Raw genomic sequence first — 13,693 nt, 5'->3', positions numbered from 1 at the left:
AGGCCAGCCTGGGCTACAAAGTGAGCTCAAAGGCAGCCTGAACTGCATAGCCAGACCCTGTCTCAAAAAGACAAAAAAGGAAACACTAAGAAAAACCACCCAAAAGGAGGAGGCGAACAGGCAAAAAAAGGAACTGAGCAGGGGAACAACTTCACAGACCTGCAACACATGTCGAGTGAACCTGAGGGAAAAAGACAGGACTTTTAAAAATTACTCAAAAGGAGCAATGGCCAAGCTCTCACCAGCACCTTACCAATGAAACAGTCTTTCAACTCTGCATGACAATCGCCGGTACACCGCCCAATGCCCAGAGAAGACAGGGCAGCCTGAACTGCTCCCCTACAATCATCCAGCTTCCAGACGCTCATCCAAAATGCCTCCGTGCTGGAGCACACCACAGCGCTCTCGGGGAGCGGCACGGCTGCATCTCTCCACAGGAAGACTGCAATGACGAGCAAGAGCACCACGCTCAAGGCCAGCCAAGGGCAGCTGGAAACCACCAGACTCTGGAGGAACTGCCGCCTCAATCTGATGGAATGCAGCTTTGGCTTCCCGAGAAGAACCTCGCTAAAAACCTGCTGCCTGCACTGGTGCTTCTGTCCCTTCTAATGCCATTCGTTTGGGGCACGAGAACACCTGTCTTAGCGTGGGCAGCTGGGCATGGTGGTACATGCCTGTAAATGCCAACACTCCGGAGGCTGAGGCAAGAAGATTGTGCCAAGATCGAGGCCAGCCTGGGCTACACAGTGATTTCAAGGGCACTCCGAGAAATGTGAACCAAAACCACGTATGAGAAACCTAAATTTCTACAGATGCTACCCGCACTTCCTGTTGAACAGCAGCTTAAACCTCAGTTATGTACAATGTGGTAAATTACCTGCTCTGGGCCAGCGACGTTTCCCTTGATGTCTGAACTGACTGTCCTCTCACATTTGAGAAGTTAAGAGTTCCTGCTTCTCACAGAAGCCCAATTAAACATACTGGGCCTCTCTTACATCAAAACTCATCCTGCGTAAGAGAAACGGTTAAAATGAACAAGAATTATGGATCAGGGCGATTTGAGAAGGGAGGACTTGAGGTGCGTGGCATCATCTAGCGCAGTTCTGGTGAGCCTGTGGCACACGCAGTTTTCTTGTAAAACAGAAGATGCTAATGTATGAGCTGCTGTTTGCTCTAAACTAAAGCCTCAGCATCCAGGTTAAACTGCGCTGTTGGCACTCTGCAGTAAGTAGGCGGGTTTGCGGCTGCAGTCTGGGCCCTCATCTCTGAAAGATCCACAGCACCGACCTCCTGGTGGGCGCAGTTATATGCCGATTGCCCAAGCCCTGGTGATAGGGTGATATTTCAAGACGGGTCTTTGGTAACTGGGGTTAGGCAAGGCCCTGAGAATGGACCCTCAGGACGTCAGCAGTGACTTTCTGAGACGACAAGAGAGCTCTCTTTCCGTCCCGTATGAGCACAGTGAAGCAGACATCTGCAAGGTACAAAGGGAGCCCTCACCAGAAACCCAATCAGCCGGGACCCTGACCTCGGACTTCCCGGCCTCCAGAACTCTGAGGAATAAACATCTATTGTTTAAAAAAGAAAAAAGCTGGCATGGTGGCACACATCTGTAACCCTGGCACTCTGTAAGGCTGGGGCAGCAGGATCACACATTAGAGCCCAGCCTAAACAACGCAGTGAGGCCCTGTCTCAAAACTGAAAGAGTGGCTAGGGATGTAGCTCAGCGCAAAGGCCCTGGGTTCAATCCTTAACATCAAAAAAAAACAGCTGTCCAGTGTTCAGAAGAAAGGACAGCAATGAACAGATGAAGTACAGGGCATTTTTAGGTCAATAAAACTAATCTCTATGATCCTCTTAATGACGGATACATGACATGCATTTATCAAAACCCACAGAATTAAACACAGAGAACATAACCCAATGTAAGCTCTGGATAATCGATAATACTGTATCGATTTTAACAAACACACCACACTAACGCAAGCTCTTAATAAAAGGGGAAACTTGGGGGCAGAAGGTGACCGTATGAGATCTGTCTGATGCGTTTCTGTGCCAAGTTTCTGTATATCTAAGACGACTTGAAAAAATACGGTCTGCTACGTATTTTCAAAAAAACAAACACTACATTTATTTTTTCAAACTTGTCAAAAACAATAGGTTTCACAGTGAAAAACCTGCCCCATAAGATATGTAAAAGGCAGCCCAGAAAGAAAGAAAGTACTACCAGGTGGAAACACTGACGCACAAACAAGAGGGAACGGCCACCACACGGCAAAAATACTGTACTTTCAGGATGTGGGCCTCCTTAAAAGTTACCTGTTGTTTTGGCTTTTGTTTTTGGTTGTTTTACAACTTGCAAACACTGTAATTCCCCTGCCAACTTTCCAGCACCTAAGACGAGACAACGCCCCACTCAGCACAAGCCTCATCCACACAGGCACCTGCCTGACGCCAACAAGAAGCAGCTCACCGCACTGAAGACTCCTCTTTCTCTCTGCCCACGTAAAAACAATCTGCAGCCGGAGATTCAGATACAGACATACAGATCTGCACTGTCCTGCCACCACGGCGTCTGTGTCTGTGTGCACACGCGTGCGGGACCCTGGAAGAGCGCGTGCGAGGTGCGGAGCGTACGCGCTAGGTTTTCTGAGGGCTGTGCTCTGGGGGGAGGGTAGTGGGGGCTGTATGCAGCTTTTTGTTTTGTTTCACGGTGGGAAGAAATCTAAGAGGTGAAGGGAGCCTGTGTGGAAAGGGTTCAGTGATATGCTAAGTTGTGTATAAAGCTCTTTCCGAAAGTTAACTGTTAAAACAAAAAATTGTAAGTATATAGTATGTAACATGTGGGAGATACATGATAACTCTAGCACTAAGGCCAGGAGAGACGAAATAAGCCCATGTTGTGGCCAGGTTCTTATGTGAAGTGAGGTGGTAAGTGTGTACACAGTACACCCTAACAAAACACTGAAGTAACAGTCATCACTCGTCAGCACACTGGACAAAATAAAACGGATTTTAAAAAACACAGTGTTTACATTTTGGAGGTACAACCAAGGCCAAATAACCTAGAACTGTGCATCCTTCACTCTGCAGAACGAGCCACACTTCTAACCACGCGGCCAAGGGTATGATCACCAGGAACCGGTGAGTCCTCACAGGCACGGAGCCGAGACCACAAGTGCGCCTGCGGCTGTGCCGCGCGTGTGACGGCGCAAGCTCCAGACGGCTGGGCGCCTCCACACGACAGGCGCGCCGCAGAGCCCAGCGGAGCCGCCACTCTCCAAAGCTGGCAACGGGTCGGGAGTGCTGTAAGTAAAACTTCACTGAACGCAGCCATGTTCGTACGCACTGCTGTCCACTCCTTTACTCTTTGTATCTTCAGATCTGAATACACTGGATTGCTGGTTACGAGGGCCTCACTGGTGTTTACCTGTTGTGTCTGTAAAGCTCTGCAGTAGCTCTGAGACTGAAATTTATTCTCCTCTCATGCGCACTACATTCTGTGTTCCAGATCTGTACAACTTGCACTAGAATCACAGCACGGAACGGTGAGTTGTCTATACACTGAATGAGAAGTGCAGATGTGACCTCATTCAAATAAAACTTTTGTGAGGCTGGAATAAAAAAACCAGGGCTGGGGACCTGGCTCAGTGGCACAGCCCTGCCTGGCAGGCATGGGGTCCTGAGTTCAATTCCCCACACCAAAAAAAAAAAAAACCTTCTTAGCCGGGTGTGGTGGCACATGCCTGTAACCCCGGCGCTTTGGGAGGCTGAGACAAGATGATCAAAAGTATGAGACAGTCCGAGCAACTCAGCAACTCAGCGAGACCATGATTCAACATAAAAAAAAAGACTCCACTAACTGAAAAGAAAGAATAAAGAAAAGGTAAGATAAACGTAAACTAAACAGCAAATGGTAGATGTAAACATAATCATTCCAATAAACGTAGTAATAGAAACAGTACGTGTTGGGCGTGGTGGCACATGTGGACAATCACCATGAGTTCGAGACCAGCCTGGGCTATCTAGTGAGTTCAAGGCCTACCTGAATTTCACAGTGAGACCTGTCTCAGAAAAACAAAAGGTAAACAATCTAAGCATTCCAATTAAATCCAGAAATTCTCACAGTGGATTTAAAAAACAAGACCACACCGGCTATAATAAACTGTCTTAAATATAAAATCACAAACAGGTTTAAAAAATATTAATTAAAAAGATGAGAAAAGATATACCAGCCTGGGGATACAGCTCAGCAGCACAGCGTGAGGCTCTGAGTTCAATTCCTGGTACCAAAAAAAGAAAAAAGATAAACCTATTAACACCAAACAATGGGAAGCTCAAATGGCTATATAATACCTGACAGAGCACATTTCAGAGCAGAAGACATGGGGATAATCAAGGCCACTTCATGGTAATAAAGCACTAAAGTCTTCAAAAAAAACACAGTAATTCTGAATATTTATGTACCTTCTTACAAAACTTGAAAACAGATAAAGTGAAAACCATCACAGCTGCACAGATAAACAGACGCAGACACTGTTGCAACCACAGATTTCAGTGTCCATGCCCCCGGACCGACACAGCACACTGACTGGACGGAAGGACGGTGAAGATGTGAGCAGCACTGCCAGCCGCGCTGACTGACTTACCGAGCTCCACCCAGCGACAGCGCACACGCTTCTCCAGGACACACAAAATGCGCACCAAGCGGACCACACTCTGGGCCATGAAACAAACCTCAATAACTTTAAAAACAATGCACACAAAGTATGTTCTCAGGGAATGAAGAATAACAGAAAGATATTCAGAAAATACTCAAATACTTGAAACTTAAGATATTCTAAGTAACACATTCACCAAAGGAAAAAAAAAAAAAAATCAAAGGAAAAACTAGAATGTATTCTGAACTGAATGAAAATAAAAACAAACTATATCAAAAGCTGGGGTATACCGCCACACTAGTATGTAAAAGGAAATGTACAGCACTAAACATTTTATCTAAAAGGAAAGTTCTCAAGTAAATGACCTTATCTTCCTCTAAGAAAAACCAGGTAGAAGAAAAATCATAAAATTCAGAGTGGAGCCAGTATCACAAATCTGAGCCCGGCCTGGCCTTAGCAAGTTGCTGAGATTGTCCCGAAGTGAAAACTAAAAAGGGCTGAGGATGCAGCTCACTGATAAGGCCTCGGGTTCAAACCCCAGTAATGAAAAAAAAAAAAAAAAAAACCCAACCTCAGAGTGAGAAAGCAATAAAACTAAGTTTGTTCTTAGAAAAGATCCATAAAACCGACAAACCTCTAGCCTGACTGATAAAAAAAGACACAAACTATCAATATCAGAGAGAATGACGCTGCAACAAACTATGGATACTGAAAGGGTAGGTGGAATCTGGAAAACGGCAGAGAGAGCACATTTTTGCGGTCACGCACACCTGCAATCCTAGCCCTGGGGAAGCTAAAGCAGAAGAGTGAGTTCAAGCCTGGCCTGGCTACACAGGGAGACCCCATCTCAAAAAAAAAAAAAAACGGGAGGGAATTGATTGAGTACATTACACTGTATGCAATGTAACGTTTGTGTTTGTGTCTTTACAACTTTCATGATCACCGAGAAAGAGCTTTACTTGGGCTACGGCTGAACCCGACTCCCCACGACTGACCTGGGAGACCGTGCCTGGCCAGGCTGCTCCCGACGACCCCACCCACAGCCGCCGGTCTCCACCCACGAAGCAGCCACTGCGGCGTCCTCACTGTGGTGGAGAGCAGCCGGGGCAGGGCAGCTCAGGAGGCCCGCACAGACGGCACGGCGGTGCACGGGGTGAGCGGAGGAGACCACACGCGTGCGGGCCTGCCTTCCCACCTACCTGCGGCCCCACTCCCCTCGGGCCAGTCCAGGGCACCTCCCTCATCCCGAGCACCGAGAGCCTCAATAAAACCTGCGGCCCCACTCCCCTCGGGCCAGTCCAGGGCACCTCCCTCATCCCGCGCACCGAGAGCCTCAATAAAACCCGTCTGGGACGGTTTTATTCTGCTTACTTGTTAATTCTACTCCAAGCAGACCAGGAGGTGCTGGCTGCACTAAGAACTGGTAACCCTAGGGGCTGCTTGTCCTGAAAACACCTGGCATCAGAGAACTGCTAAGACCGAGGACAGTGGTGGCTAACCTACGGCACGCACGGTATTTTTCTTTTAAGACAAAAGATGTTAAAGTATGAGTGGTTTCTCTCTAAACTGAACCCTTAACCCTCAGGTTGAACTGCAGTGTTGGCACTCTGAAACGAGTGGCTTCGGGCTGCAGTGTGGCGCTCATCTCTAGAAGGTTCGCCATGACTGAACCAGGAGCTGCAGGGAAAGCTGCGTAAGAGCTACTAGCTCCAGCCACTGTGGACTGCTAAGAGGGCTGCAAAGAGCTGCAGGAGGTGTTAACATTAAGAGCTGGGAGCCGTGGCACTCAGAGCTGGAGCTGTTAACAGGGAGGGAGGGAGGCAGATGCCCTTTGCCTTTCCACAATTTCTACCCAAACCGCATGCGCGCACACACAAAATGAAACCTGAGCTGACTGGTAACAACAGGGCTAAAGCTATCACTCAATGGCAGGGTGCTTGCTTAGTAAGCATGAAACCCTAGGCTTGACCCCCGGCATCAAAAAGGGGGAGGGGGACTTAAATAGATAATTCTCAAAAATACACACACACACACACACACACACACACACACACACACACACACACGGCCAAGAAGAACACAGAAACATGCTCAGCATCACAAACCACTAGGGAAATGCAAATTAAAATGATGACTACTCAAGAGACTGAGTCAGAAGCATCACAAGTTTAAGGCCAGGCTGTGTAGCCCAGCTCAAAATAAAAACAGGGCTAATGATGTAGCTCAGTGGTACAGCACTTGCCTGGCATACACAAAGCCCTGGCTTACACACATGTGCATACACGCACATGCACATACATACATACACAACCTTACAGTAAGACACTATCTCACACCCACAACAAAGGTTACAATCTAAAAAAAAAGCCAGGTATGGGAGCACACATCTGCAATCCCAACATTTTGGGCAGCAGCCAGGAGCAATGGTACATACCTGTAATACTAGCACTTGGGAGGCTGAGGCAGGAAGATTGCCAAGAGTTCCAGGTCAACCTGGGCTACAGTGATTTCAAGGCCAGACTGAACTATATGGTGAGACCCTATCTCAAAAAACAAACAAAACAAAACATTTAGTTAAGATGGTGGGTTATGTTATGTCTACCTTAGAGAGAGAACGATGCTGTCACACCCGGACCCATCCCTGACAGCTTCCAGACCCTATCTCAAAAAACAAACAAAACAAAACAAACAAAAACAAACAAACAAAAAACAAAACCCAACATTCTTGCAGGAGGATTCAAGTTTAAGGCCAGCTTGTGGGCTACAGTATGATTCTGACGACAGCTTGGAACACAGTGAGACCCTGTCTCAAAAAACCAAAATGACAGTAAGTACAGGAAGCATGTGGAAGAATTGGAACCCTGTGCCCTGCCGGTGGGAATGAAAATGGTACAACTGTTATGAAAAACAGTACCGTGGTTCTTCAAAAACTAGAAGTACCACATGCTACAGAAGTCTCACCGTGCAAACACATCCAAGAAACTGAAACAGAGGCCCGAAGAAGTATCTGTACCTCCACCTTCATAACAGTACTATGCACAACAGCCAAGGGAGGCAAAACCCCAATGTTCACTGACAGACGAACAGATAGACAAAATACGGTATGTACACGTATATGTTGTAGCACGGATCAAAATTCCTCTTTAAGGAATGAACAATAATTCTTTTTTCTGTGTGTACAGACAGACATATTACACAGGAAATTCTGATGCCTGCTACAACATGGATGTACCTTGCAGACATTCTGCTAACATAAAAGAGCCAGTTATGAAAAAGACCAATACCGTATGATTCCACTTCTACGCAGCACCTATAGTCATCACATCCAGAGACAGAAAACAGAACAGTGGGCGCCTGCTGAAGGTGGGAAAGACTGGGTGATTACTGTCCCTTGGGTACAGAGTTTGAGTCTAGGAAAATAAAAAAATTCTGGAGGCAGATGGTGGTAGCAGTTGCGTAAGATGTAATGTACTCAACTCCACTAAACTGTATGCTTACAACTGGTTAAGATGGTGGGTTATGTTATGTCTACCTTAGAGAGAGAACGATGCTGTCACACCTGGACCCATCCCTGACAGCTTCCAGGCAGACAGCGCTAGCGGTGCAGAACCTGCACCCACTTATCCACAGCAACACATGCAAGAGCAGGGTAAGCAGAGAAAAGAGAGACTTTATTCTCATACTTCAAAGTCATATTTAATAGAAAATCTTGAACAGAGCCATTTAGCATTTTTCAAGTATTGAACAATTTTTATTAAAGATTCACAGAAAAAAACCTGTAGGACCCTATGTGCCCATTTCATAGTGAAATTAGGTGTTCCAGTAAAAAAACCACAAAGTGAATTCCAGTAGGAGAAATTTTTTTAAAGCCTGTGGCTTAGTTTTTAGAGCATCTTGTGCTAATAAAACCTAATACGCAAAGAAATGCCATCAGGTCAGACTTGTAACCTAAGAAGTACCACAAGCCAACAAAACAAAAAGAACAGCGACTTTTTATGCAGAAACTATTCCAGAAGTTTTATGATACCCAAGTCATGGCAGCGGGTGGAAAGAGGGAGAAATGCTACCATGGGCCTTCTTAGTGTCAAGCACTTGCGAGGGTTCAGTGACACGGTCTCCGTCCCGCAGCGCGCTTAGTGCTCTTCACAAAGACTTAGCGACTCCTGTGTAACACTCCGGCTTTGTGTCAGGTGCCACTGACAAGGTCTGCTCCTGAACACGCTTTTCTTCTCTCACTCCAGCGCTAACCTAGAGTAACTCCCCTCCTTTCCTTATGGCACTTCTCATAATTTCTAATTATCAGAATGCTATACTACATGATTGTGATTATTACTTATTACAGGATAAGCATCCCTAAGCTGAAATCCAAAATGCTTTGAAATCTCAAACTTTTTGCAAGGTTGGGTTTTGGAGCACCTGACTTCAGATTTTCAGATTAGGGACACCCAACCAGTAAAGTGTACACAAAATTCCAAAACCCAAAAGCCTTTAATGTAACAGTCTAAATAAACCTCTTTTCTTTCTAAAGTGAAATAAAAACCTACAAAGTCTGAAACACTTCTGGTCTGAAATAGTTCAGATAAGAGATACTCAATTTGTATTTTTCCCCCATGTATACTCCGAAAGTGAGCTCTATAAGTACAGTAAGCCTTACCTTCTTACCAGTGTATACTGCGGACACTCAGATTCTTACTGAATAAATGTTTTGTTTTTTGGTTTTTCTCCGGTACCAGGAACCGAACTCACGACCTTGCGCCTGCCAGGCAGGCGCTTTTGCCGCTGAGCTAAATCCCCAGCCCCTTTACTGAATAAATGAAAAGAAGAACTTGCCAAGTGCGGTGGTACATTCCTATAATCCCTGCATTCTGGGAGGCTGAGGCAGAAAGGTCACAAGTTCAAGGCCAGCCTAAGCAACTTAAGTGACTTAGCAATATCCAATCTCAAAATTAAAAAAAAAAAAATTTAAAGGGCCAGGACGTAACAGTGTGAAAAGACTGAATTTAATCCCCAGTACCAGAAAAAAATATATACATATGCATCTCCCTTAACAAAGTTAATTTGTTCCACGACTGTAAAAGATAGCCAGGTTTGTTTTGCAGGAAAGATGGCTGTGGTTGTGTCTGTCACCCAAGGCAGAGTTTGCAAACAAAAACAAAATTTTGGCAAACACTTTTGTCTGTGAACCAAACTGCTGACCAACAAGCGGAACGTACCGAGCACTCACCTCTACCTGCGTCACATTGATGACAAGGCCCACCACCATCAACACCGCCAGCACACAGCAGAAAAGCCGCAGTCTGAAGAAATTGGTCCGCATTGTCCAGCTGTGTCCTGATCGCCCATGGCCGACACCATGCTACCTTCACTCCTCAAAACTCCATGTCTTTCTCCGAGATGCTGACGAGCTTCCAGTTTAACTCGCTTCTATCCTTCCAGCAGCCTTAAGAGTTCTTTGTGTAGAGGGGAGACTGTGGGTTACTGAAGAAGCAAACTCTTCCTCTACAAATTCCTTCAAAGAGGGGAAACAGGAGGACATCACCAAGGGCAGTAGGCAAGGGTGGAGCGAAAGGAAAGGAGAAACACATCCCTCTTCCTGAGCCTCAGCTACAGCCAGTCACAGAGAAAGCGAAGCGCTGGCACACGGTAATACTCCACTTCCACACAAGCCCGGGCTCCTGTGTAATATATCTTCCCTAACACCTATTTAGGTTTTAACTTTTAGGAGAGCAAAGACGACTGTTTTCACTCTCAGAAATTCCAAAATAAAAATAAATGTCCATGGAGATCTAACTAAATAAAATCACTTCCTTTCCCTCATAGTTGGTTATATAACATTACTGTAGTAATTCTATTTTGAAAGTATTAAGAGAAAACCTTGTGACCGTCTGTGGAGCTCTGGGACGTTGTGCGCATCACCCGACACGCTCCGGAAATCCAGAAGCGCCAGCTCACTCTTACAGCAGAAACAGGAGACACTCTGGGCTCCCGACTCCTCCACTACGGATACGGTCCTTGGTCTCCCACCCCAAAGCCAGTAACAAGGAGCAGGAAGGAATGACAGCTGCCCTGAAGGCTTCGGGGATGAAAGTTACATCTGGGGAGTAGGCGACAGGACTCCAAACTCCGCTGTCACAGAGGACTCCGAGGTCTGCCATTCCTAACTATTCTCCCGTACAACAAATTCAAAATACTCGCTCCATGGATACAGGTGAAAAGCTGTTGGCATTGCGCTCCCACAGAGGCTTTCTGTGGAGGGTGGGGCAGGCCGCCAAAGTGGAAAGGGCACACACACGTGTGCAGCTGCACCAGCACTCCCTCCAGTTCTGCGCTATGGAACCAGCGTGCCTCCTATCCCCTCACTCCATCTGTCTACACCATTCCTGACAAGGAGCATGCCAACACCCCTCCCCAGCTCAGACCCAAAAGGAGACGAGAGCGAGCTATTAACATGCTCTCTACCCTCAGAATTCCCACAGGACTTCTCACTTCTCAGCTGATCTCTCTTTGTATTTCTTGTCTCCCAGGTACGCTATAGCAATCATGACTACATTAAAGAAAAAACACAGAAAACACGTATCAGAAAAAGCAACTTGGGGCTGGGGATTTAGCTCACTGGCAAAGCGCCTGCCTGGCAAGCGCAAGGTCGTGAGTTCGGTTCCCGGTACCGGAGAAAAACCAAAAAAAAAAAAAAAAAGAAAAAGCAACTTAATGATAAATACATTACATTCTCTAATTCCTTCACAGTACTAGGCTCATTACAGGGCATACATTAACTCAACAGTCTACACAACAAATAATTACCAAGGTCCCCTCTGCAATACCACGCACTGTACTAAGAGGCAGAAAGTCCCTTAAAAAGTTTATGTTCACACCAGACAAAAGGTCCCTTCTTACAGAGGAGGAAGGCCTAGAAATGCACATCGCTGGGAACGCTATTGCACAACATGCTGAAGGCCCCTATTTGATCCAGAGGGAGCGAAGGGGCCAGAAGGACAGATGCCATGGACTATGAAAGACAGCTTACTGTCTCCCTCCACACCGTCACTCTCCAATAGCAAGGCACACACCCACCCTGAAGGGACTGAATTCTAAGAAGGAAATCACTGCAAAGTAGAGAATAATTCTGTCAATAATTCTGTCACCAAGAATTCTGCCAAATTTTCTGCTAAAAAATTCTTCTTGGAGAGTTGACCATAAAAATCATAGCTTTAGCCGGGCATGGTGGCGCACGCCTGTAATCCCAGCACTCGGGAGGCTGTGGCAGGAGGATCGTTGCAAGTTCAGGACCAGCCTGGGCTACAAAGTGAGCTCACAGCCAGCCTGAACTGCATACCGAGACCCTGTTTCAAAAAGACAAAAAATAAAATAAAATAAAATTATAGCTTTCCCCAATGGTCAGTGGTTTTAAAGCACCAGAACTGAGCTGTGCCGCGGACAGGTGTGGTTTGTGCGCTGTGTGGGCATCAGCCACGTGGAGAACGTCAGTGCGGCTCAGGGTCAGCCAGCAGCGGCATAGGATGGTCAGTGACACAGAAGGAGAGCAAGGGCAGCAGATCCAAAACTAAGGGAGCTAAAGGGCTATAGGCAGCAATGCAAAGAGTCCCTTCTAGCTGGAAACTTCTTTTGCCTTTAATTATGGAGAATCACACAAGGAAAGGCCCTGACTTCGTGCTTTAAGCAAGTAGAGCACTGAAAGACCAATTTGAAGGGACCAGGGAGATAGACAGCTCAGTGGTACAGCAACTGCCTAGCAAGCTCAAGGTCCTGAGTTCAATTCCTGGCACAAAAAAAAAAAAAAAAAAAAGAGACCAATTTGTACATGGAAGAAGACACAGCTTGAAGTACACTGGACAGATCTGCTTTAAAAGACACATACTAACAGCAAGACCTTGTCTCAAAAAGATACACACTAAAAATAACTCTGAGCAGGTTCTGTTTTTTTCCTTTATCCCTATGTCCTAATTTTTCATCAAGAAATAAAAATAGCAAATATAAAGAATAAAGGTGATTTCTGTAAGTAAAAATTAAACATCAGACACAAAGAGAAACAAGGCACTGAACCATATTTAGGGAAACCTCAAATTAAAATGAAAATTTTTTTAAGTGGAAAAAAAAAAAAAAAAAACCATAGCAGGTTTCTGTTTTTCCTGCAAATACAAAACCTACATTATCACATGAGAACTATTTGCAGGGGAGCAGGAAATTCCCCTGGCATCTCAAATCACCTCAGAATCGAGAATATGAGTGCTGGGCAGGGCTGACTCTAGAAAAACATTTTTCAGATCAACCAAAAAATAAAATACATAATTCAATGTAATTTACCTTTTTTGAAAATTTCCCAGGGAGCAATACTTAATGGAAATAAGATCACAGAGTTTAAAGTAACATTTCTTCCAGCATGCAACCCTGACCTTGAGATACCTGACCAGCAGCCGGTATTCTCTTCTGGCCGTGTTGTAGCACACACTGCTGTCTTTTGACTTTTACGTCATGCTTCTGCTGCAACAGAAACAAACACAGGATTAGAAGGTAAGGATACTGAACATCAAGTGATGGAAAACCTATTAGAAATCAGAACACCGTTTCATAGGTACAGAGGCACGCACAGACTTCAGTACAGTGTTGTGGAAGGAAGGGTAACAGAGACATTTCCTTTTCCTACTAATACAAAACAGTGCAGCGACTATTTACATACATTAACTTCGATCTGGAAAATCACCATCAGACAGCTAAAGGTCAAAACTTTAACTGGCAGTATGACATTTAACTAGAAAACAAAGCCTCCAAAAGGTCCAAATGGTATGTTTCTCAAAGACTACATAATCATGTGGTGCAATGATCCATCCTCTCACTATAGAAAACAAGAAGCATCTGTATTATAAGTTTAAACAAAGCGCATAGGGTGGCTGGGGATTTAGCTCAGTGGCAAAGCACCTGCCTGGCAAGCGCCTGCCTGGCAAGCGCAAGGTCGTGAGTTCAGTTCCCGGTACCGGAGAAAAACCAAAAAAAAAAAAAGCGCATAGTTCAAGGAA

General features: G+C 45.5%; 1 protein-coding gene across 5 annotated transcripts in view; it reads right to left on the bottom strand.

The window, feature by feature from the left end:
- The window catches only part of Nxpe3 (neurexophilin and PC-esterase domain family, member 3), a 64,221-nt gene extending 50,614 nt beyond the window's left edge, over positions 1-13,607 (bottom strand). Inside the window, exons 1-2 of one of the 5 annotated variants that reach the window (XM_005386334.2) lie at positions 13,073-13,607; positions 9,886-10,170 (exon numbers count right to left, since the gene is read on the bottom strand). In XM_005386334.2, coding sequence (XP_005386391.1) covers positions 9,886-9,978 — 93 coding nt within the window. In that variant the 5' untranslated portion in view covers positions 9,979-10,170; positions 13,073-13,607. The remainder of the gene's footprint in view (positions 1-9,885; positions 10,171-13,072) is intronic. The other 4 variants (XM_005386336.2, XM_005386335.2, XM_013515083.1 and 1 more) reach the window with 4 other exon arrangements.
- Between the last annotated feature and the right edge of the window lie 86 nt (positions 13,608-13,693).

Source organism: Chinchilla lanigera, unplaced genomic scaffold, assembly GCF_000276665.1.
Source record: "Chinchilla lanigera isolate Chin_1 unplaced genomic scaffold, ChiLan1.0 scaffold00026, whole genome shotgun sequence".
Classification (NCBI taxonomy): domain Eukaryota; kingdom Metazoa; phylum Chordata; class Mammalia; order Rodentia; family Chinchillidae; genus Chinchilla; species Chinchilla lanigera.
The sequence above is the reverse complement of the archived record's forward strand: the minus strand, read 5'-3'. Positions and strand labels throughout refer to the sequence as shown.